Source organism: Camarhynchus parvulus, chromosome 2 (assembly GCF_901933205.1).
Source record: "Camarhynchus parvulus chromosome 2, STF_HiC, whole genome shotgun sequence".
Classification (NCBI taxonomy): Eukaryota; Metazoa; Chordata; class Aves; order Passeriformes; family Thraupidae; genus Camarhynchus; species Camarhynchus parvulus.
Genome location: NC_044572.1, coordinates 30,555,810 through 30,578,733, shown reverse-complemented (window position 1 = coordinate 30,578,733; position 22,924 = coordinate 30,555,810). Strand labels below are relative to the sequence as shown.

At 36.0% G+C, this 22,924-nt stretch overlaps 1 protein-coding gene across 1 annotated transcript in view; it reads right to left on the bottom strand.

Moving 5' to 3' along the window:
• Positions 1 to 22,924, bottom strand: part of HDAC9 (histone deacetylase 9) — a 275,826-nt gene that overhangs the window by 86,997 nt on the left and 165,905 nt on the right. The window contains exons 17-20 of the mRNA XM_030971826.1: positions 14,822 to 14,877; positions 14,492 to 14,579; positions 10,038 to 10,157; positions 9,614 to 9,711 (exon numbers count right to left, since the gene is read on the bottom strand). Of these exons, the coding sequence (XP_030827686.1) occupies positions 9,614 to 9,711; positions 10,038 to 10,157; positions 14,492 to 14,579; positions 14,822 to 14,877 (362 nt within the window). The remainder of the gene's footprint in view (positions 1 to 9,613; positions 9,712 to 10,037; positions 10,158 to 14,491; positions 14,580 to 14,821; positions 14,878 to 22,924) is intronic.

The window sequence follows — 22,924 nt, the reverse complement described above, 5'->3', positions numbered from 1 at the left end:
CCAAACCACTCATTAAGTGATTTCCTCCCCCCCTAATCTCTAATCTGAATTTCCCCTGGTGCAATTTAAGGCCAAATCCAATCCCAAAGCATTGGGATTTTTCACTTAAGATTTTCTAACATTCTAGAAGTGATGTCCTCACCAAAAGGTTAGACATGAACATTATCATGAAAGGGTTTTAAACACAAACACTTAGTTGGTTTCTTGGAAACTTCCAATAGTTTTGGTTTTGTTCCAGTGTAGAAGAAAAGTCACATGTCATAACCACAGACAGTCACTGCTTACTGGAAGCGCTGTCTTTAGTCATCTGTGCTTTAGTAATGCACCCCCTGAACACAAGGGACACAGCACCAGAGTCCTGTCAACTTACTGACAGTGAGAAAAAGAACCAAATAAGCTGCATCATGCCTTCAGCTCTTCTGATAAGCATGTACAGTCCTACATGCATGACACAGGAGAAATGCATCCCAAACATAGCTATCTTCAGCCTGGCTTATCCTGTGCTGTAATTTGTTTGCTTTCATTTTCCTTTTTTTTTTAATAAATTAATAATCTTGGCAACTTTATTTTAACAGCTGATATAAAGATCACTGAAAGGCTTGTGGTAGGTAAGCATATGAATCAACTAATAAGATCCTTTAAAAGCTTACTTTGTCTCAAGGCATAACAACTCATGAAACTGCTTGTATATAATCTTTAAGACTTGACTGCTTAATTAGGTTAAATGTAGTCACAGTATTTAAGATAAAATCCTGCCACATTTACTCAGTGAAAAGCCTCTGATTTCACAAAGTCTTTTAACAATGATTTTTGTGAGAAACTACTATTTTGTGTAAGCAACAGCTCTGTATCTTAGCTATGAATTATGGTGTTGTGCACAACTGAGGTCTGCATAAACTAATGACACAAATGATCAATTGCCTTCTAAATCATAATCCTAGTATATGTGATTACAGGACAAAGACCCCACTTTGCCTGAATAAAAATATACACAATGGTAAGTCACTCTACAACTAAGCATTTTTCTTGTACTGCTTGTAAAATTAATGTCTCAGAGCTTGAAGTCTGATGGATTCCCTCACACTGGATAATGACTTACTATCCAAGAAGCTGCACTGATTTAATGGATTACTGATGGCCCAAGTAGTACTGCTAATACCACATAATGATGAGTCATAGACCTCCCTGAACTTATTCATAAGACATCTATTTTTGAGACATTTATGTTTTCACAGTTTCAAACATCTCTCCACAGGACTAAAGGCTGACTTGAAGAAGTAATGAAATACTTGGGGTTAGGGCTCCAACAATATCCAGTAACAAGAATCCTCCTAAGATCTTGCAGCACCAAGTACAGTGCTATTCAGCATGTCACAATTTTATAATCTGACTCTTGCCAGATTTTTCTATTTTTCTTTAGAATTACTGCAGCTTTATTTTCTAAAATATTTTTTTCTATGAAAAATGCTTATTTCTTTTGTGCAATTATTGTATAAGTAAAGTGTAGCAGAGACACACAAAATTACTGGAATAAAAGATATATGTCCAAGGAATTATTTGTGCAAAAGCATGAGAACATCTATAAGCACAGACATGCCCTGGAGGTACTCACACAAACTAACACTGAGACACAGGTGTGTGAGCACATCAGAACCTCACAACACTTCTTTGCAATCCTGCTTAGAATTGAAAGCAACAAAACAAATACTCCCATTTCTTCGTCTTCTTTAAGTATTAAAAGAAGAATAGTGGAGATCTGATTAGCTAAGCTAGCTAAAGAAAGCATGAATAAGAACTGTGTAGCTGAAAGGCCTCTGTTTCTGCTGTTCTTGAAACAACACTTCTGTCTGATTCTGGATAATGGGCTTTTAATAAAAATATCCACCAAAGGAAAACAATTAAACAATACATAAAGCACCAGGGTGCAATCTAGTGGTTCTGTTACAGTCTGGAGCTATTCCAGCAGAGAACATGTGGATATTTTTTACAGGCTGCAGTGTAGTTCTCAAAAGTTATTATAAAGCAACAAAATTTAAATTGGGACTGGGTATCTATACAATCACTCAGTATTGCTGTAGGATTTTTAATTCTGATCTGAAATTTATCTTCATGTAAAGAGCACAGATATTTTGATTTTTAGGGTAAAAGCATCTTCTCCACTCTTATTGCTGTTTAATTTCTTCCAGGATGTTTTTGGTGATATTTCTCAACTTTTCCATCAAAGTATTTGACAATATGGCAATTCTTTATCCATACACCTCTATTCTTTCATCTTTCTGGCTTAAAAAAATTGGGAAATGGTTATATTGGAAAAGAGTTCAGATACTTTCCAGTGCTTTGAAACTACAGACCATGTATGGCTTGGGGTTTTAATCAAATAGTTTTTAACCTGAAGCACATAAACCTGACACATGCCATATTTTATTATCCTTTCTCCTCCACCCCCTACTCTGCCATGTCAATAAAAGAAATTGTGCATCTGTAGAAAAGTAAGCCAACACTAATTAATTTCTGTAATGAACGGTTTCACTTTTGTAGTTCCAGTGAATTAAAGGAGCACCACATACAGTTTTAAAAATCCCAGTACAGTAAAGGTGAAAATTTAGGGTATTCAGTCAGAAGAAGTTAGATTTTCCAAATAAAAGCAAAGAAGTAGGCAGAACAAGAGGTTGCAGGTTATAAACACTGTTGCCAGTTTTAGTTTTATGGTGAACTTTGAAGTATAACAAAATGCTGAAAAGCTGTTTATACCACTGTTTCAAATGCTTTTAACTCTGCTTCTCCATTTCCTAAAGACTCAGTGCTCAAAACATTTGTCAAGAAAAAAAAGCATGAAAATTTATCAGTTACAAAAGCTTCATCACCACACTCAAAAAAGAATCCTAAAGTCACAAATCATCAGGACTATTGAATGTTTACATATGAAACTTATACTCAAAGCAGATTTAAAAATTATTCCAAGTAGACTTCTACCTTCTTCAAACTTTTTCAAAAGAAATTGCTCAGGCACTCCTAAGTTATCTTTCTATAGCTGATGGTACATCTTTGAATTCTCCTAAGACATTTTCTATGACAGAAGGGAAAAGAGAGACATCTCTGGTTGAAATGAGCATCTTTTAAAGACACCTGGTAGAAGTGAGAAGGTCGGAAATTAAAAAATGATTGAAACTGTAACTTATACCTGCAGAATGCTATGGGTGTCTGAAAGCAAACCATACACATTCATACAGAAAACATTGTTTAGATTTCCTAGAGCTTCCATGACTGTGTTCTGTTCAGCCACATTTTTCTTCCTAAATGCATTTCCCTTGACAATGCAGAAGGACTGTGGGTAACAAGCAGTCTCAATAATGTCCACCTGCATTTGGGTAAATCATTATCTGCCTGTCATACACTACTCAGAGATTCTGCTTTCCTCTATGCACAGTAAAATGATGAATGTATTTCTGCCAACAATTAGACAAGATAAATAACTATAGTTGAAATAACTTTTAGCAGTTATTACAAAGCAACATATTGAGAAATAAATAATTAGTTTCCATTAGTAAAAATAAGGATGGCATTTGGCTAATTCTGAGGCTATTGTGAATAGCGTTCACTAATAACACAACAGGTTGAAGTTCTGAAGATGTTACTGGAGTTTACTTCTCCTTCTTTCATTGACTCATGAGGCTGAGTAGCTAACTTTTTTTTTTTAAACTCCTCCCATGCTTTTGTCTTTTTATCTCTTTGAATAGATATCAAACATTATCAAACATTTGAATCAGAAACTTAGTTTTATTGTAGTTTTTAAACCTCATCTAGTATAATATAGCCTCAGTAGCAGCCTCTGGAAATTACAGTCATAAAAAATTAATTGCATTAAGTTATGGGTAAAGAATCATTGTTTTAAAGAACTTTATACTCAAAATCTATTCTTGGTGGAATTTATTAAACATCACAATACAGCACTGTACTATGACTCACTTTCAATAGTTAGGTACAGCTAGGAAAAAATGCTGATTTTTGTCTTCTACATTATTTTGTTATGTTTATCAGAAACCAAGGTTTCTCCTCAGAGAGTTATACAACATTGCAGAGCAGTGATGCCAAAGACAGCCATAATAATATTCAAAATCATATAAATCGATGGTTCGCCCTCATGTGGTGTATTTAGCTCATTTCCAGAAAATAGCCAAGACTCAGCAATGAGCAATTAAAGTGATTTGGCAAGTGGATACATTTCTAAGTGAAGAGAGATTGAAAAATACCAGAAATACTGTATTTTGAGAGAAGAAAAATAGGAAAGGACATTACACAGATCACACAAAAGTATTTAAAATAATAAATGTGGATAGGGAAGAATGTGAGTTTCATCTACACATGTAATACATAAACAAATGGACATTTAATGAAAGTGGAAGACTAGTGATTTGAGTTAAAACAAAGAATTTTTGTTTTTCAGACACACATACTTAAAACCATGAAATTCAATACCAACAGGATAAATGAAACTTCTAAAAGTTATCTCAAATTCCTTAGTCAACAAAAAAGTTTTAAAAGTAAAATTTACAGGAAAATTAAATTCATAAATAAAAATACATGCTATGTATACTTCTACTAAAAAATAAGGCATATATAGCAATATAGTGTTCTTCTTAGCATTTATGAATTAAATTCTAATGTAAATAGTAAAGAAAAACTACAGTCAGTATCTATGCTGAAACAGAGTTAACAAGGACAATATATATATGAAAACATCAAAAAGTACTTTTAGAGAGTTTTTCATTTGAAATGTCAAAATTAAATGTCATGAGATCTGGTAATGAAAAACTATGAAAAAAAACCAAACTGTATACATCAATGCAATATTTCAATTTAACATAATTGCGCCCTGTATGGCCACAAGATGACAAGGAATATTTTTGTTAATTTTTTTGAGTGCAGACTAGAATACAGACAGTTTTAAACACACTGATTTTCTCCCAAAACAACTAAGGACTGCAAGACCGGATGAAGATTTTCTGCACACCTTTGTTTTCTTTCATTTTTACATTTTAACGCGTAATTTCAACCATGATTTTAATTTTGAACTTTGTTTAAAGTTATATTTTGGGGTAATCACAAACGTATTTTAAATTAAATCATGGATATAGCTCATCCTTAACTCTGCCTTATTGCCACCTATTTCTTTTGAATTTGCTCCCCTTCTTAAATTAAAATCAAACATGTGACTGCTAAAAGATAATATTATCATGAGCTATTGCTAGTCATTCCAAGAATCACACACACATACATGTTTCATTTTATGCAAGCTTTTATGGCCAGGTTCATTAATATGCTGTGGCTGTTTTATGCTACTCTGGAGTTGTGCAAAGCAGCCAGAGCATACTGGCTGGTTCAGCTAAATTTACAACTCCTTTGTTGAATAAAAGCAGTGAAAAGCAATTGGAAGGCATAGCCCAGCTTCCTTTTGTCTCTTGCTTCTCCTTCACTCTTGCGAGCACTCTCATTTGTTTCCACCACCTCCTGCACCCTCTGTATTCCACTCTACAGAAACACATCTCTCCTGTCCCCTGCAAACTCCGAGTACACACAGAGACATATGTGCATGTACAACACAGACCTGAGCCTCTTTCTGCTGCCTGCTTTACTGAGCACATCTGGTGCAATGTGGAGCTTATGAAAATAATTATTTGAACATTACTAGTCAACCATTGCTCTTATTTTTTTCTAGAACTGTTGGCAGAAGAGAGTGGATTACATCCTCATAAACTCGAGTGTAAAATCATCCTCCTAGAAAACAGCCACCATATCCTTTGGCTTTCAAAGAGATTAAAGCAAATTTAACCTGAATAGGTAGAAGTAAATGATGAAACAAATTCTCTAGAGGGATACTTCAGACCTTAAAAATAATGGAAAAGAGCTGTGCATATTTGTTATCTTAGGAGAAAAGAAGAGATGCCTGTCCTTTAGAAAACTGTCATTATTTCAAAGATTTTTTTTGTAGCTAGACCAGTTCCTTAACTATGGTAAACATCAAACAACACTTTTCTGGCAAAATTAAATGGCATAGTGATTTGATTACTGCAATTATTTTCCATTCTACAGAAAGTTCTCTATCCTACATTTTTACTACCTCCATGTAGTTAACACATGCAAACTTATTTTCTTAGAAATAAGAAAGAAAACATCTTTTATAAATGAATGAGCATTCTTCATCTTCAAATTTGCTACAGCCACTTCAATTTGATTTTGCAATAGAAAGAGTTAGTTCAAAAATATAATAAACTTTTCATGTAGTGCTGAAATCAAAATGGCAGACACAAACCAGCACCCTAATTTTTCCTGTTTCTCACTACAGTCCCAGGGCAGCCACTCACTCAGCATGCCTTTGAAGTGATTACTCTGTGCTCAAATTTTTCTGCATTTTCACACGTGAAAGTTGTTTTTTCCTGAAGAAATGGAAATATTTTGTCAAACAGTTTGGACGAAGACTGAGGTGGAATATTATTCAGTCCTAAAAAAGATTTACATAAAATAAATTTATCTAGTTATTTATGCAGTGGGAAATAACAAGTATTCTGCTACCTGCATGTATACAGATATGTGTGTAAATGCTTCTAAAAATATATATTCTGACCTAAAAACTGATATCAAATACATTGTCATATATAATACCTGGTTATGAGCTGAACTCTAGAGACAGAAAAAAAAAAGGCCTTGGTCTCTTTTTCTGCGGACAGTATCATTTAGAAGGATCTCTGCTGTGAAATTTGACAGTCAGTCAAGTAATAAATAACAAGCTACCTAGTGTCAAGACTGGTGACACTTCAAATATGTGCTTGGCACAATTCTAGGATGAAATTAGGGCTCTGCTGCTGAGAAAGTGAAAGCTCTGTGCACTAGCTGGAGAGTTTTAGATTATTTTAATGCAAATTTCTCAGTTCCTAAGAACTCAAAGGATTAGGCTCTGGAACCAGCAGGAAGCCTTGGCTTCTCTCCAAACAGGCTCCACCCATCTCACCCATCTGCAAACTTACACCTTGGTTACACTGGAGAGGACTTTCACCATATCCACTCCTGCCTTCACTAGTGAATGAATACTGCCCAACCTCTGTCTACTGGTAGGTATATAGAGAAAACATCTCCATTTTCCCCCTGTTTTTCTCTTAAGATTGAAGATGTTGAAAATTTGCTCCACAATTTTAGTTTGGACCTTCTCTGTAAATCTGTCTATAAAAGCATGTAATCTCATATAAAAAACCAAATCACGTTTTTCTATCTCTGAAATTCACTTATTTTCTTAAAAATTTACTCGTTGTAGACAGAAACTCCAGAACAACAGCTGATTTGTTGGGAGAGCATGGCAACTCTTCTATTGGTTTTCTGTACTTTTCTGGATACTTGCCAGTCTCACAATTCTGCTCAGGACAAACTGAAAACTTAGGCTACATCATGTGTGATGTTTTGGATAATAGCAAGGATAGATTCTGGCCCATGGATAAAGTGTATCTTTACTAAGAGCTGTAAATTCACCTACCACTCAGACCAGATCTACAGAAACAGCTACCTGGTCTGTCCTAAGTAATTCACAAATTTTTGTATCCACCCTTCTAAGTTGCATGCTGTTTACTTCAATGATCCCCATTCAAAACCGTGTCACACCAGTCATACTAAATCCATGTCAGCAAGACCTACAGAGGGCAAAAAGCCTGTGATCAGGTCAAAAGGGGCTGAGTGTGTAGGGAAACATTTCCTGTTGTTGCTTGGAGAAAAAAATTCACATTCATTACAACATTAATCACAAAGTTAAATGGATGCATTTAAAATAGCAACATTAAATTTTGCACCATCAGCAATTTTTTCAAATGGAGATTCTAAACTTAAATTTTAATTTATTTGCCTTAAAAAGCGTATAGTTAAGTTTATGTCTGCATATGATTAGTCAGAGTGTAGTAAGTTACACAAATTTTATTTTCCTAGTCCTGCTTTGCTTGGGAACTATAACTCTGAAGCAGAGTAATAGGCATAGCAGCAACACTAGCTGCTCCAAACAATTTACTAGTGTGCCTTAAAATATGTGTGAAGTACATATTTGTAAATGCACTCTTAAGCCCAGGTATCTTTCATCAGGATAGCAGGGGCACCAATTATGGTTACAGTCTCAGTATGTGAGTCTTCTGTTGAATAAACTGGGACCACCATTCCCTGCATCATTAGATGACCACATTACCTATATCATTAGTGGGACAGTTTGGATCCAAACCAAGAATGTTGGGGTGGAAATACCAGATATATTAGTATCAGACACTAATACCAGTGATTTGAACCATTCAGTTCCTTAACTTATGTAAAAATCTCATGGAAGTATAGGAAATATATTGGAAAGAGGTTGATGCACTACTGAGTGTAGAAAATTTGGAGCCAGGTACTCACCATTTGTTTAGACTCTTTTTAGATACAGACAAATACAAATAAAATTAAAACTTTTTCCACAGTAACAGTGGGATCAATGTGTCAGGCTATTTCTCTGACTAGGGCTTAGACTCTGATTTCAGGGGTGTTGTATATTAGAAAATCTGCATATTATTTCATGGGCTGCATGAAAGTTCTTTGGGAAGAAACCAAAACACACACACACAAAAATTCCAACAAACAAAACAAGAGTTTAATGGGTTTTTGTGGTGTATTTTCAATATAGTCAAAAACTGTATATGGTAATTGCACTACTTCAAAGTAAATGTCTTGAAAGACATTAGAGATACACTTTGGTTTTCTCATTGCCTTTCTTGCATATCATTCTTTTTTAAATGAAACTCCTTTTCAGAGGTGTAGAATTGCCCAAATTTGAAAGATGAACCCTACACCTTCCCTAAACTTCACTAAACTCTTCCACTGGATTGTTTTACAGTGAAAAGAAATGGTGTATCTAAGACAGGACACTGAAACTCTAAATCTTTTAGTGTTTTGTACTGTTTTTATCTCCTCTGGTCCCATGAAAATAAGACTTAATAGATAATGAAGCATCACCTATGAAGGAATAAAATTTCATTTATGAATGAGCTATTGAGAATATTCATTATGAGTGAGCAAAGAGAAATACAGCATGCAACATTTCCTATCATTCTTATTGCAGTATGTGAAAATTGTTTACTTTTAATTAAATAACACTTTACTGCAATCTGTAGAAAAAAACTAATAGTCAAAACTGAGCATGATAATGAGTCTTTTATATGGATGAAGAACACTGGATTTGGACCATACTTCATACTCCTTTTTGTCTGCTCTACTGGCATGTAACTTCAATCAATGTGAATGTGAGCAGTAATTTTCTTCTGCCTGGCATAATAAATACTTACATTTAAATTTTCTAGGTAGGGAAGCAACCTCAAAGCAATTTTACTGGCATAGCATAATAATGAAAACACAAGTGACCAATAGAAATTTTTTTGTTGATTCTGCATGGATGATCACAACTATTAAATGATCCATTTTTTTACTAAACTCTCATATGCTGGGATTCCAGGATTAATTTATTTTCACCATGGATTATTCTAGTGACTTTCAATATTACATTATTCATGTGCTTTTGTTCTACAAACAGTTTTCAAGACTCTTAAATGGTACCAACCTGAACGCTGTGAGATACTCAACATCACCCATAGGAGGATCCAAGCCACCTGTCCAAGCAATATTTATATTATACCCTTCACCAGGGCCACTTCCAACCTGAAAAAAAGAAATAAAATGCCAAAAAGGGAGAAAAAGCAGAAGAAGGAGGAGGAAAAGAGAGAGGGAAAGGGGAGAAGAAAAAAAAAATTCTCAAATGTGCATTAGAAACAAACATCAAACAACATGTCAGATCAGCCTTGTTTGACAAGGACTGCTCTGGGTTATGCACTTGTTCTCCACTGGTCCCCTGCTCCCAGTAGACAATTTGGTAATCTGGTGTAATTTAAAGAACCAGAGAAGGACAAGAAAATTAGGGGTAATCATGCAACGCAATTACCTGAAAGATACAAATAAAAATGGGGCTCTAAAGAAATAAACCTAACCTCATTTGGGGCTCCACTGCCGGGGAAGAAGTTGCCTTCATCATAGCGATGGAGGGAAACATACAGGATGCTGGGGTCAGCATAAAAAGCCTGCTGTGTACCGTTGCCATGGTGAACATCCTAAAGGAGAAAGAAAACAGATGACAAATGTAATAATGTCCAACTCAGTGTAGAGAGCTCAGTTCTGCTTTCTTTTACACCCCCCCCCTCTCTCTCTCTCTCTCTCTCTCAGTTTCTCTCCCTCTCCCTTGCCCTCCTTTTGTCTTTCCCTTTCCCCCTCCCTTCACCACCCCATACTTCCTGAACTTTCAGGCAAATTACTCTTTAATGCACTCATTTTTTAAACTGGCTTCTAAAAATCAGGAAACCATAGCGAGCGTGCCCTGGAGACTCCAGATGAGCAGTCATTGAGAAATCCCAGTCCTTTTGTACAATTAGATATTTATACACCGGCTCTTTGTACTCCTTGCCTCAGTGATGGAATCTAGCATCCTGTTTTATGGAGGAATTTTATGACTTATTAACTGCCAACAGTTCATAACCCCTCAGGCTTAATTAACTAGCCTCATTGGCCTCTGAAGAAAGACTAATGTTTAAACTACAAACTAGTATTTTGCAGAAGGATCTATGGTTTACAGAGCTTTTTCACAATTCTTGACAGAACACTAAACATAAGAGTATTCATTGATTTGCCAAGTTCCACTATTGAGGTCAAAGGCTCTGCGACCAGCTGAGTAAATTGGCTTTCTTGAAACATTCAGTTCTGTTCAGTCCCTCAGCAGTTAGATCCACATCAAAAGAGATGCCAGATGCAGAAAGGACTTCATACTTCATTTTTGCAAAATCATGACGGCAACAGTTGAAGACATAGGAATATGATCTCATTAGCTATTAAATCATCTGGCAGATAGGATGGTGCCTTCCACAATCAAGGAGTGACCTTGGTCAGCCTCCATATTTCAAACATTATATAATGACAGTGAATAAAATTCTGTCTTTAAATAAAAGGCTGACAAAGAAATGCTGACAGTATATCTATAAAACAAAGGCTGATGATGCAGACATTTCCTTTTTTTTAGTTTGTTTTCACAGTTCACTACTATTCTATGTGGTTAGACACACAAGAATTTTACAAGTGAAAATGGAAAATCCACTTGCCTTTCAGTAAAAGTTAAAAAAATAATTCTTCACTGGCATTTCTAAAAAGTTGAAAAGTAATAGATATTTTTTATTTTCCTCCTTTAAGCCATCCCTTTGAAATTTCTGATTTAGAGAATTAAGAGGGACAGACTAAGTATGCTGAATGGCAACACTTTCACTGTCACCCAGTCTGTATTTATTTTACAAACGTTATGAGGTCTAAATCCCATGTAGTGTCTGCAAAACAGAAGTCACATTCTCCTCATTATGCCTGCTCCAGGAGGGCTCAAGTTGTACCTCAAGGTGTGCACTGCCAATAGCACAGCAAGCACTGAACATTGCTCGTCCTCCTTGCCAGCTGAAGCAGCCCATGAGTTTCACCCACATTGCTCAGAACTCTCTACATTGATTGAATCCTACTCGTACTGCATTGTGCTTGACTTGGACCTCCTCTGGGACCTCTGTAGGGTAGTATTATAAGAGTTTATTTTCTTTTCTATGTTGAAAGTACTTGAAACAACATGAGGATGGAATTACAGCCCAACTGTGACAATGCCAAGGTTAAATGTAACACATGAGACATGCAAAGGAGAACACACTGGTATGAGGCTGTTGAAGATTTCAAGGCAGACAGTCTAGTGTTAAATGGTTCTGACTGGCAAATGAAGTAAAATCCAGCACGCAAACTAATCCCAGAATCCCATTCAGTCTTCAGCTGTGACAGAGCTAATTGGTTTACTCCAAAACAGACTCAACTCCTACTAGCATAAATGCAAGTATGGATGATCCTGGAATGAGGATTTCAACAACCTGACAAGCTATGCTGGGCATATAGATCTGCAGGGATACAGTAGGACTTCACTTTGTTATTTTTATTAGTCTTTCTTTTCCATACGTATTTGGGGCTTTAGATATATTCTTTCTGTAACAGTTTCCAACACAGAAGGAAAAATGTTAAAGGGGCATAGAGATATTTCTTTTCCTTATTACTTTTTTTTATTATTCAAATCTCAAGCTAGCTTTCTTGTTTAAACTTTGATTCCACTAAGAGCTCTTTTTTGAAGAGCAGTTAACATCTCTGATTAGACAAAGGAATGTGTTCTTTAAGACTGCGGATGTTAGCATGAGGGAAATGAGTTCATATTATGCCCTTAGTGGATCAAATGTATTCAGGGTATATAAGACAGTTCAAAACCAGAGATTTATGCAAATGGTGGAATGAGGAAAAAAATACTGTCAGATAGGTCTTTTATTTTACTGTATAAATAGATTAAATAGATGAAGGGAAGATTGACAATTAAAAAGTTAAGAATTTATATATGAAGACATGAAGCAGATATGGAGACTACACTTAATTTGTAACTAGAATACACTTTAGTGTGTGGGACTGGATATTACTTTTTAATATTTATATTGTAGTAACATGTACAGCTGCCAACTTGCATGAGGTCCTGCTGTGCTAGTCACTATCAAAATATAATCTTAAAGGTTAATTTCAAGTCTAACATCTGTAATTCCATTCTTTCCTTCAGATACCCAAACTCTGTTGGTGGGAATAAAGATGTCACTATTAACTTGTTCATTCATTCAGTTTAGCCTGTGATTTATCCATAGTTTGCATGCACAAGAACTTTTCCATATGAATTTTTGTACATCATTGCTCTGACCATGGAGCAGACTAGGGACTGGACTGCAACTGCTCCAGGAATGAAGTCATCTGTGTCAGCCATATATTTCTTCCCTTTCACCCACGGAGTTTTTCTGGTCAATGGGACAACTGCAGAAAAGCTGAACATTCCCTATCTACTTTCCTGGGTAAAGATAGACAGCTTCACAGGTAATCATTTGCACAGGTAATGATTTGCACATTTAACCTTGCCTTGAAAAACTGAAGCTGAATTTCTAAGTGCTTATTGGCTAAATATATCAAAGGGAAGTGTTTTGGGTTTTTTTCCCAACAAGGCAAATATAACATTTACAGGCAAAAAGACTTTAAAACAATCACAAACTTTGAGTAGGCTTTTCCTATTAAAAATGAGAATAAACAGAGACTTCACTTTCGACCAGAATTTACAGCAATGAACTGAAAGATTCAAGTCAGCAAACAGACATAACATACAGTAGAAGTGAATTTTTCAGAAATAATAGTTTCTGGCAGTTTATGATTATGTTTCTAAATGACAGCAGAACAATCTGAGAAATATTTCAAAAACATTCTAAGAATATTTAATCTACACATATACTTAGTCTGCCACTCATTTTTCACTTACCATTCCTTCTCCCACACTCCCCCTTTCTCTGCTTCTCTTCAACAGTCAGTACGCATATTTAACTGAACAAAAGTGCTAGATGGTAAGGCCATGACTCCACAATAAGATTTAATTATGAGTGCAGATATGAACAAGATTTAGACTATTAAGCTCTGCACTTCAAAAACCCTTTAACATATTTTGTCTTTAAATCTTTTATCACCTGCAAAAATTAATTAAGTGCAGATGTAACAGGTTAGGTTTTGATGCCAGGGTTCATTTCCTGTCTATGCTTTGTCAGACACCCTATTACACCTCGTCATGAACTGTAGGAAAACAAAAATGGTGCTCATAAATCAGCATTCAACTTTCCTTGGGCTCTGCATTGGGCTGATCCTTTGAGTGCAAGGCAGAGCTCCAATTCATTATTCATGAAAATAATAGCCAACATGCCAAATGTCATCTGTATTTAAATAATCCATTTGTTAAATTTATTAAGTATTGTGTAAAATGCCTTCTATTAAAATACAAGACTAATCCAATGAAGTAGATTTTTAATCACATAGGTTTTCTTCAGGGAACCACCAAAACCTGGAATACATGACTGGAAAACTTCTTGGGGGAACGACCTGTCAATTTGTTTAATAATATCAAAGTTATACAACAAGTCAAATCATTGCAAACTGGGGAAAGTTTGTTACCAATGCAACAACATTCTTTAAAGAATATCTGACTACTTAAAGTTTCTATTCTGTTGGGAAAAGTAAACTTGGATTCTGTAGGGTTATTTTAACAGTGGAAGTATCAATTCATTTAAGCACCATAAAAGTTGCCCTGATCTGTGCCTTCTTCTCATTAAATTGCAGTTAACACCATTAAAGTGAAACATAGATGTTTATAGCTTCAGTACTGCCATCCTGGCTTTAATGAGTTCCCAAAATCAGAGGAAATGCACACCTTTATTACTTGTAGGTATTAAAAGCAGGAAAGTCTGACTTATAAATATAAATTCATTATCTTTCATCTAGATGCACTTCGAGTGTGATGCTTGCCAAGAATACATACCAGATCTACAATCAATATCTTGCCTATATTTAGCTTGTCTCTCAAGTATTTGGCAGTAATTGCAATCGAATTAAAAAAGCAGAACCCCCTGTGGAATAGAGAAGAACAGAAAAAAGAAAGCAAATCAGTCAGGAAAACAGCTATAAATAATGTTCAGAGCATTTAAAAAAATGCTATATGATCTCTGAGGCCATAAATCTGCTTCTGGGAGTACCTAGAAAGCCTTTTCAGTCATCTGCTAGCAATTACAGTTCTTCAGAGACATGCACAATGCAGGTGATTGCCAGTAACCTTAGTGCTCCAAGATGGGCAATATTCCCTGGTACTTACATGGCTGTTGATTCTTCAGCATGATGGCCTGGGGGCCTTACAACAGCAAAGCCATTCTGTAAGAACAAGATAGGTTTTCAATTATCAGCTTAAAAAAATACTTGACTCAGAGCAAAACAGAGCAGCAGGCAGAGGGGATTGAAATCTATTAGAGCTTCTTGAGCACTTTTTCTATCCAGTCACCCTTTCATAGTACTGCCAGAAATAATACTGTTGAGAGCAGTGGCAAATAAGCTATTTAAATATACACTAGTGCATGCATACATACACACACAACATGATCTAAGGAGGAGGAAAAAGGCAGGATGAGAAAGCCCTGTTATGAATTCTGTTGTTTAGAATTCGTATTTAAGATGAAGATCATCTAAGATCATGTAATCCTAATTTGATCTATCTTGAGATCCTTCAAAGTAGAAGTAGCTTAAAGTATATATTTTACATGATTAGCCATTGTTGATCTTGCCTCTGTGTAGACTAAATGATAAATTCAGATCCACACATACACGTAATTTCTATCAGTATAAAAAAGATGACAATGAACGCCCCATATTTCTGCAAACCATAAATTACACTTCGGAACCTGCCATGCTCACAAGTTAATAGATTCCCTGAAGTCAACTTCTAACACACTTTCTGGAACTGTATGTACATTTCATAAAGTACAGCACTGGGATCAGTGATGACCAAGGAATTTTTTGCCTCTGGAGTCACCGAAGATAAAAGAAAAACAGAATTTCCATCCTTCCAGTGTGGGTATGGTAAAGGGAAAATGTAGAAGTGCTGGCAAGGTAGCTCTATTCAGAAAATCAGATTATATGTTCAAGAAGCAGTGTCTCTTATCATATCAAATGTCTCTTACAACAGCTAGATTCAGGAGAAATACCACTGCTTCATAGTACATCCTCTTTATTTCAACTACCTAAGGTAGTCCTTCTATTCAGTTATATATATGCCATCAAATAAGACAACTACCATATACATAAAAATAAGAAATTATAATCTGAACATGAGATATCTGCCCATGAGATATCTTGTATTTTCACACAGCTTCACACAAACACTAGAGGTGTATGTATGCCTGCATGACCAATCAAGCACTGTATTCTCAGAGAGGAAGGGACAGGAAGAAAAAGGTTGTAATACTTCTGTATTTTATGCATCAGTATTAAGGTATTCCAGTTTGATATACTAAAACTTGATAAATGTAAATGTTTCTTCTCTTACCTGAGAAAAACATAACAATCACTTAAACTTTCACTCACAGTGGTGTAAATACAGAGGGACATGGAAGTTAATAGTTACACTGGTTCCTGTGAATCTGTTTATTTACAATCATATGAATGCATGGTTTGTGTGTACCTATGGAATTGCCTACCTATTTTGCTTCACTGGCATTTATTTATAAACAAATACTACCATCTTGTCTTATTTAATTTGCTGCTAGATGTAACCCAAGCAGACAGCTGCCAAGTTTTGTGGAGCATGGCCAAGGTTCTATCAGAGTTCAGTAAACCTAAAGTACAATACCAAGGGAGTGCATGGGTAACAGTGCTTCTTCTGGCCACCATTTAAAGAATCTGAGGGATTTGACATAATTACTTATTTTACATTGTGTCCAAATTAAAAATACAAACCCAAACAAACAAAACACAACAACCCAATAATTAAAAGGCACAAAAACTATACATGTTAGTATTCATGCAGGCATTCCTGGAGATGGAATATAAATTTCCTATAGATCAAGCACACCAAAAAAAAAGAAAAAAAGGCATTATGGACTGCACTAAACCAGCTTTCGACTCTCAGCTAAAACTGTATTCTCTATCTTTATGAGGATTTTTTAACATTTTCTTCTCACACAAAACATGACTTAAAGAAGAATTTGGCAAAGAACTCTTTTGTAGCCTTTATGAAAAAACAAAGTATGCTGATGAATGTCAGGATAATGAGCTGAAAAAAGACTCAGCAAAGAGGGTATTACTAGAGAAAGAGCATGATGCTACCTGCATTTTCTTCTCTCAGTATTTTCAGGAATTTGGAAAAAGTCCATGAAAGGCTTACAGCTGCCCCTGCTCAGCTAACAGCTCATTATCATCTAACTTTATCAGTATTCCCAAAAGATCAATATAATTAAGATGATTATCTCTAGGAGGATTTCATGGGGCAATATAGAGACAGAAAATATCAGCACTGCTGTTTTTGACAATATGACAGTTACACTGTAGGCTTCTCTTCTGTTCCCTTTGACAAGGCTCTTTGGAAGCCCTGTTTTATTACATCTAGGTAATTTCTGGAATCAAAGCTTTATTATTACAGTTCTCCACCAGCACAGAGGATATTCACAACAGGGTCGTGACCACTTCTTATGAGTTTTTACATCACAAAAAGTTTGGTATTCACATGGGAAATTTTCATATTTTAAGAAATACTGAATATTTTAAGAAATACTGTGCATATGTTACACTGATGATAAAATACATAGTTGAATTATACCAAACACTGAAAACTAGTTACCATACAGAATTATTGTCAACTTTTGTGCAATTGATAAAACACTTAATTTCTCCTACTTTCAAACTTTGCATGAACACAGCATACATTAGTACACTGTAACATTATTGTTTTATTATTTAGGCAATTTTAAATACCAGACACTGAGCTCAGTAGACAGTAGAACAGCAGACTGAAAAGCAAAAATTTGCTTTAAAGATAGAAAGACTAACACAGAGCAATATGTTGAAAATGAAGCCAGCACACATAAATTCAAAGCTTTTTTGTATAGAGCCTTATTTATATTAGGATACAGACACCTTTATAAGTAGACAGAACATTAAACTGACTGACAGACATGAACATTACAAAAACGATTCATGTCTGTGACATTATGTGGTTACCTTTATTTAAATTTGAGGATTAAGAATAAAGCCTGAATAGAGATATTCTAAAATCTGTGCACATTTGAACAACAAAGGAAGAGAAGTCTGCCCAGACTCAGTTTACACAGGAGATCGACTGAAGATAAACCTGCTGAGCTGGACCTTTAATGAAAACTAAGAAAAATGTTAGTCTTTTTCCACAGTCAGCTAAGTATACTCCTCTTTCATGAGTCTAAATAGGTAGTTGGACGCTTGATTTCCAAAGAACACAGGTGTACATCCTACTGTGGCCTTCTTGTCTTTGGTGGTCAAGTTAATCTAATCCCTTTCTGTAGTGTTCGTGGTACAGTGTTGGTTTACATCAAGCTTGGGCATCTACTGTGCCTCTCCATGAACCTTTCCAAGACAAGTACTCAAGACCATACCACAACATGAGTGGACAATTCAGGGCTTAGAACTGACCATCCATTGCAGAGTTCCACTGGTGTTTCTATTACATTACCTCCATACAGGAGGTAAAACTAGATACAGACAATTTTTCTCGAGGGCAATATGTGGCAAGGTGTGAATGATTCTTCCTTTCTCAAGACAGTGTTGAGAAGCTTGGTCTGCCTAGATTCCAAGTGAACCAAGAGTTACCTGGGCAGTCAGGTACTCCAGGTATGGTGAGAAGCCTCACTGAAAAGCAGTGCATAGTAGTTTCAGCCTAGTACAACCCTAGGAAAATCATCTGGCTTTTTGTAGACTTCGAGAAAAGCCAGCGCCATGCAAAAAGCAGAAATAAACCACAGCAGGTATGCCAAGAGCACTTATTGAAGTAGTAGAAGACTCAGGTTCAACTTCTTGAACATGGGGATGAATTTGTAATTTTTTTTCCCACACCACTTTGTGTATTTAGATTATGTGGTCCATAAAATAGATATTGACACACATCTTTTCAGTCTAAGCTTTCTAACAATAGGTCTGGAGTCATGCTCTTCCTCAGCTTTTATTCAAACACAAAAAAATTGTTAATTAATATTAGAAATTGAAGGTCTTCTTGTATTTTAAGCTGTAAACCCCTGTATGAATGAGCAATGACGTCTATGTCATCTATTCAACAGGCAAGAGGCACTGAAAGAGCAGAGGCTTCATATGAAAAACGTTTTACTGTGTGGGTGACCAAGCAATACAACAGCTTGCCCAGAAAAGTTGTAGAGTCTCCATTCCTGGAGATAAACAAAGGCCATCTGGACATACACCTAGGCAACTAGCTCTAGGCAGCTGTATTTGAGCAAGGGAGGTGGATAGAATGACCTCCTGAGGTCACTTCCAACCTCACCTGTTCTGTGTATTTTAGATGGAGACTGGGTAACTAACTGGGGGTCTGAATTCCACACTTGAAGCTCAACTTGCTCCTAAGGTTAGGTGTTGGAAGTTTTTAATTTCTACTTGTCCAAATCCCTTAACCTATCTCACAGTTAACTCTTAAAACTATCAGTGCTTAAACAAGGCAGTCTTGGACATGCACTTGTTTCTAATGGAAAGGTCCTATTTTTTGCTCCAATGTGCACATTTCAGAATGAGAATTATACAGAAATGTATAATACATCATTATACAGAAATGTATCAGTTTGTCATGTCAGAATTTATATTCCCCGAGTCATATATATATATATGTATTTATATACTCATATCCTTATAAGTCATATAAAAACCCTATTTCTTTATATTTAAAAGGTGGTCCATACAGTATAGCTAACAGGTCTAATCCCTAAAGTGGCCTTAGTGCCATCCTTAACTCTGCCATCTCCGGTGTAGCCAAGACCTATAATAACAAACATCAGGGCTGCTTTAAGTCTTGGCTGCCTTCAAGAATCCACTTGCAACTGCTACCAGGAAGAAGATAACCATATTCTTATCAGTGCCACATGCTGTAACACAATCCCAAGTTATGCCATCCATCAGGGAGGTTAAGCATGAGAATGAGTGGTGTAAGGCTGAGGCACTCCTTGGGCACCTGTTTGGGACAATTTTACAAGCTACTTATACAGCCAGAGCAGGAGTCAGCACTTGGCCCCAGGAGTCTATGAATGCAGTGAACAAGAACCTGTGATTTAACAGAGTAGCATGTAGATTTGTCAAAGAAACAGTAATGAACATGAGGGAATACTATTTTGTCTTGCAGAGGAAGCTAGTAGAGGCCAAGTACACAAAAATGGACATAAAACACTTAACTTTGATGGAAACAAAGAGTTCCCTGTCTGCTTTCCTGTAGCCCTAAGTGGATAGCATCAGAAAACACACATGAAAAGCTGGTGCTTGCAGACTAGCTCAGATACAACCATGACGTCCTGTTTAGCCACAACTAGTGTTAACTATATTGGGAAAGAAAGCAGACAAAAGTGTTTTAGTACAGAGTGGTCATGGAGGTAAGCCATGTACCCCACATATAATGAAAGTTGTCTGATTATATGAAATAATAACAGTCACTCAGCTATAAATATAACCATAATTGCTGGGATAGAGTATCTAAGAGATGGTTTAATACAAAATTTTGCAATTTTTCTAACTTTGTAAAAGCAAAGAATACAAACTACTATCTAAAAGATTTCATTGGTAACTTTGATTGAAAGTTTTTATCAATAATATCTTTATGATTAAAATAAGTAAAATAAGTATTCATTTGCTACTGTTTCTTGCAGGCATGCATTGTTCAAAATGCATTGTTCAAAATGCAGTGGATGGATGTGGAAAAAATGCCTCTTTTTGTGGCTGTCTCACATCACTTGGAATTTTTTTTTAAGCAAAGTGAGATTTTTATAGGGCAGAGGGTGAAAAGGTAGAAGCAAGGGTAGGGAAGAGCTTGCAGGAGAAATACTGTCCAGGAGGCACCTGGGCACAGAGCACATTTCCGGAAAGGAGATTTTTGTAGGCAGCCAAAGGAGCTGTGTGGGGTTTTGTGTTGTTCAGGCAGCCATGTAAATTTGCTGCCCTAAAGTTTCACTGGAGGAAGGACACTGTCAGACTAGGGAGACATTTATTTTCTGCTCTTTTTGCTTATTTTGTCTTTAGAATGATAATTTTGTTTTATTTTGTTTTGTTGCAAGAAAACCTAGCAATAGTGCTGCTAAATATGGCTGAAAGATTGTTATTCAGAATACTTCCAAAACTAGAAAACTAAGAACTTGGGGGGAAGAGAGGTTGATTAAGCTAATTCTGTTTATTCACTAGTTTAGTACTACTTACCACATGATGATTCCTCCATAGCCCTGGGTGACAAAGGCCTTGAGAACAGTAAAAACCAAGCTCATTTGGAATGAGAGCTTCAAGTTCAATTTAAGTCATCTGTGGATTGTACAAAGACACCAGAATAGCAACGACCAAATTCAGGAGGTTTACTTTGGTATTGATTCAACCTGACATATCAGAAAGAACAATCCCAGGAATGTATCAGATTCTGGTTCAGGGGAAACTCATGCAATTGCTTTCATTCTGTTAAATGACCCTTAGCTACCAACAGGGCAACTTTACATGTTTGTGTGAGTGTGCGTGTGCACACCCACATATGATAGGGTAGAAAAATGGATTTTGCTTCTCTTGATTCAGCTGAAGTGGATATTCAAGACAGTCTCAGACCATGCTTTTAACTTATGTGCCTTTCTTCTTGAGTGTTCTTTTGAAAAATTGCTTCCGAATTCACTCAAACTTTTTTTTTTTAGCAAATCCTACCAGCTCTTGATAGTATTTTGTGTCAGTCTCTTCTGTTTCAAGTTTGCCAAATTAAAAAAAAATATACAGCACTACATGTTTCTATCACAGAGAACAGTGCTACTTTCACCAAGATTTACATATTTAAAGGATATGCAAAGTAAACTAGACAGCAATCCTTATTATAGGTTCCTTATTTAAAAACTTAATCCGACCTTATAATAGTACTGAAGGGTTCATCTGAGGCTGAAGAAAAATGTTTCAGCAATGTTCCTTCGTATTTTCAACAGTTACATGTTCTGCTCTGGCAGTGAGTTATCTATGATGAATAAAAGTCATCTCCCATTGGGAGAATGACTCCCATCTCCCCTTTGGTAACCTCTCCCAAAAAGAGGTTTTATTTGGTATACTCTTTTTAAATTATATTTTTCACCTGTATAATTTTTATTCCTGCCAGTCAATTTAAAGATATTGAGGATAGACAGACAGAGAAATGTACAATTTGTTATCAGAAAATAAATTAAAGCACATTTAATCTTCACAAAGCAACACAAAATAAAACAACTATCACAAGAACAACTAATATTTTGGAGGACATTATTCAATGAAGTATCATTACTGCAAAATTATTATACTAACCTAACTGAACTCCAGCTTTTTTAATGTAGTATTAACCATTTCATAAATATCAAATATATGGCAACAAAACAGGTGCTGGCATCAGCATAAATAATTTGGTTAACAAAATGAAAATATCAGCAACCTAAACTTTTTCAGGAAAAATAAAAACAGCGATTTCATAAGATAAGTCCTAAAGATAAGATTCTTTACAAGTTCGAACAGTTACAACTGAAATCTGAAACTCAAAAGACCACAGATGCAGAAACTCTCCTTTTTTTCTCCAAGACTTTTCTAATGTGTGGTTTGTAGAACCTCTGTACTTGTCCAACTGGGCAGCAGGAGGGACGTGCCTGCAGTGTAGGACAGATGCAGAGGCAAGGGAAGAGTCTGCTGGTGCACAGCTGCTTGTGAGTGAAGTAGCACAGCAACAGGAAGAGGAGGTGCACTGAGTTAAGCATCACAATCGATGCTTGGGAAGCACTGGGCTGGGCAGTAAATGAGAAGGGAAGGCAGGACAGCACCTTACAGTGCCACATCCTTTGGCAATGAAAGAGAGCAATGAGAGCCTCAGGAGACACTTCCAGGAAAGAAATGCCCTCTGTCTGCATCTTTTTGGGCCCTCTTTCTGAAGGTGAGGTCATCAGGTAGAGGCTAGAGACAATGGTTCATGAGATACACTGCATGCAAGAAATCATATGCTGGGCACTACCTCTATTTCTTCCACAAGCACTAATATATCATAGGATGTCTCTTATCTGATAAAACAATTTATTGGCTATAGCTAAGGACTGTGGTGGAATTCTATTCACCCAGATCCGCATACTCCCCTCTTCAAAAAGTCTGTAAGACAGGTAACAGACTATTAGAAGCTTTCTACATAAATCTGTTCAGGGAATGAGAAATGACCAAACATAGA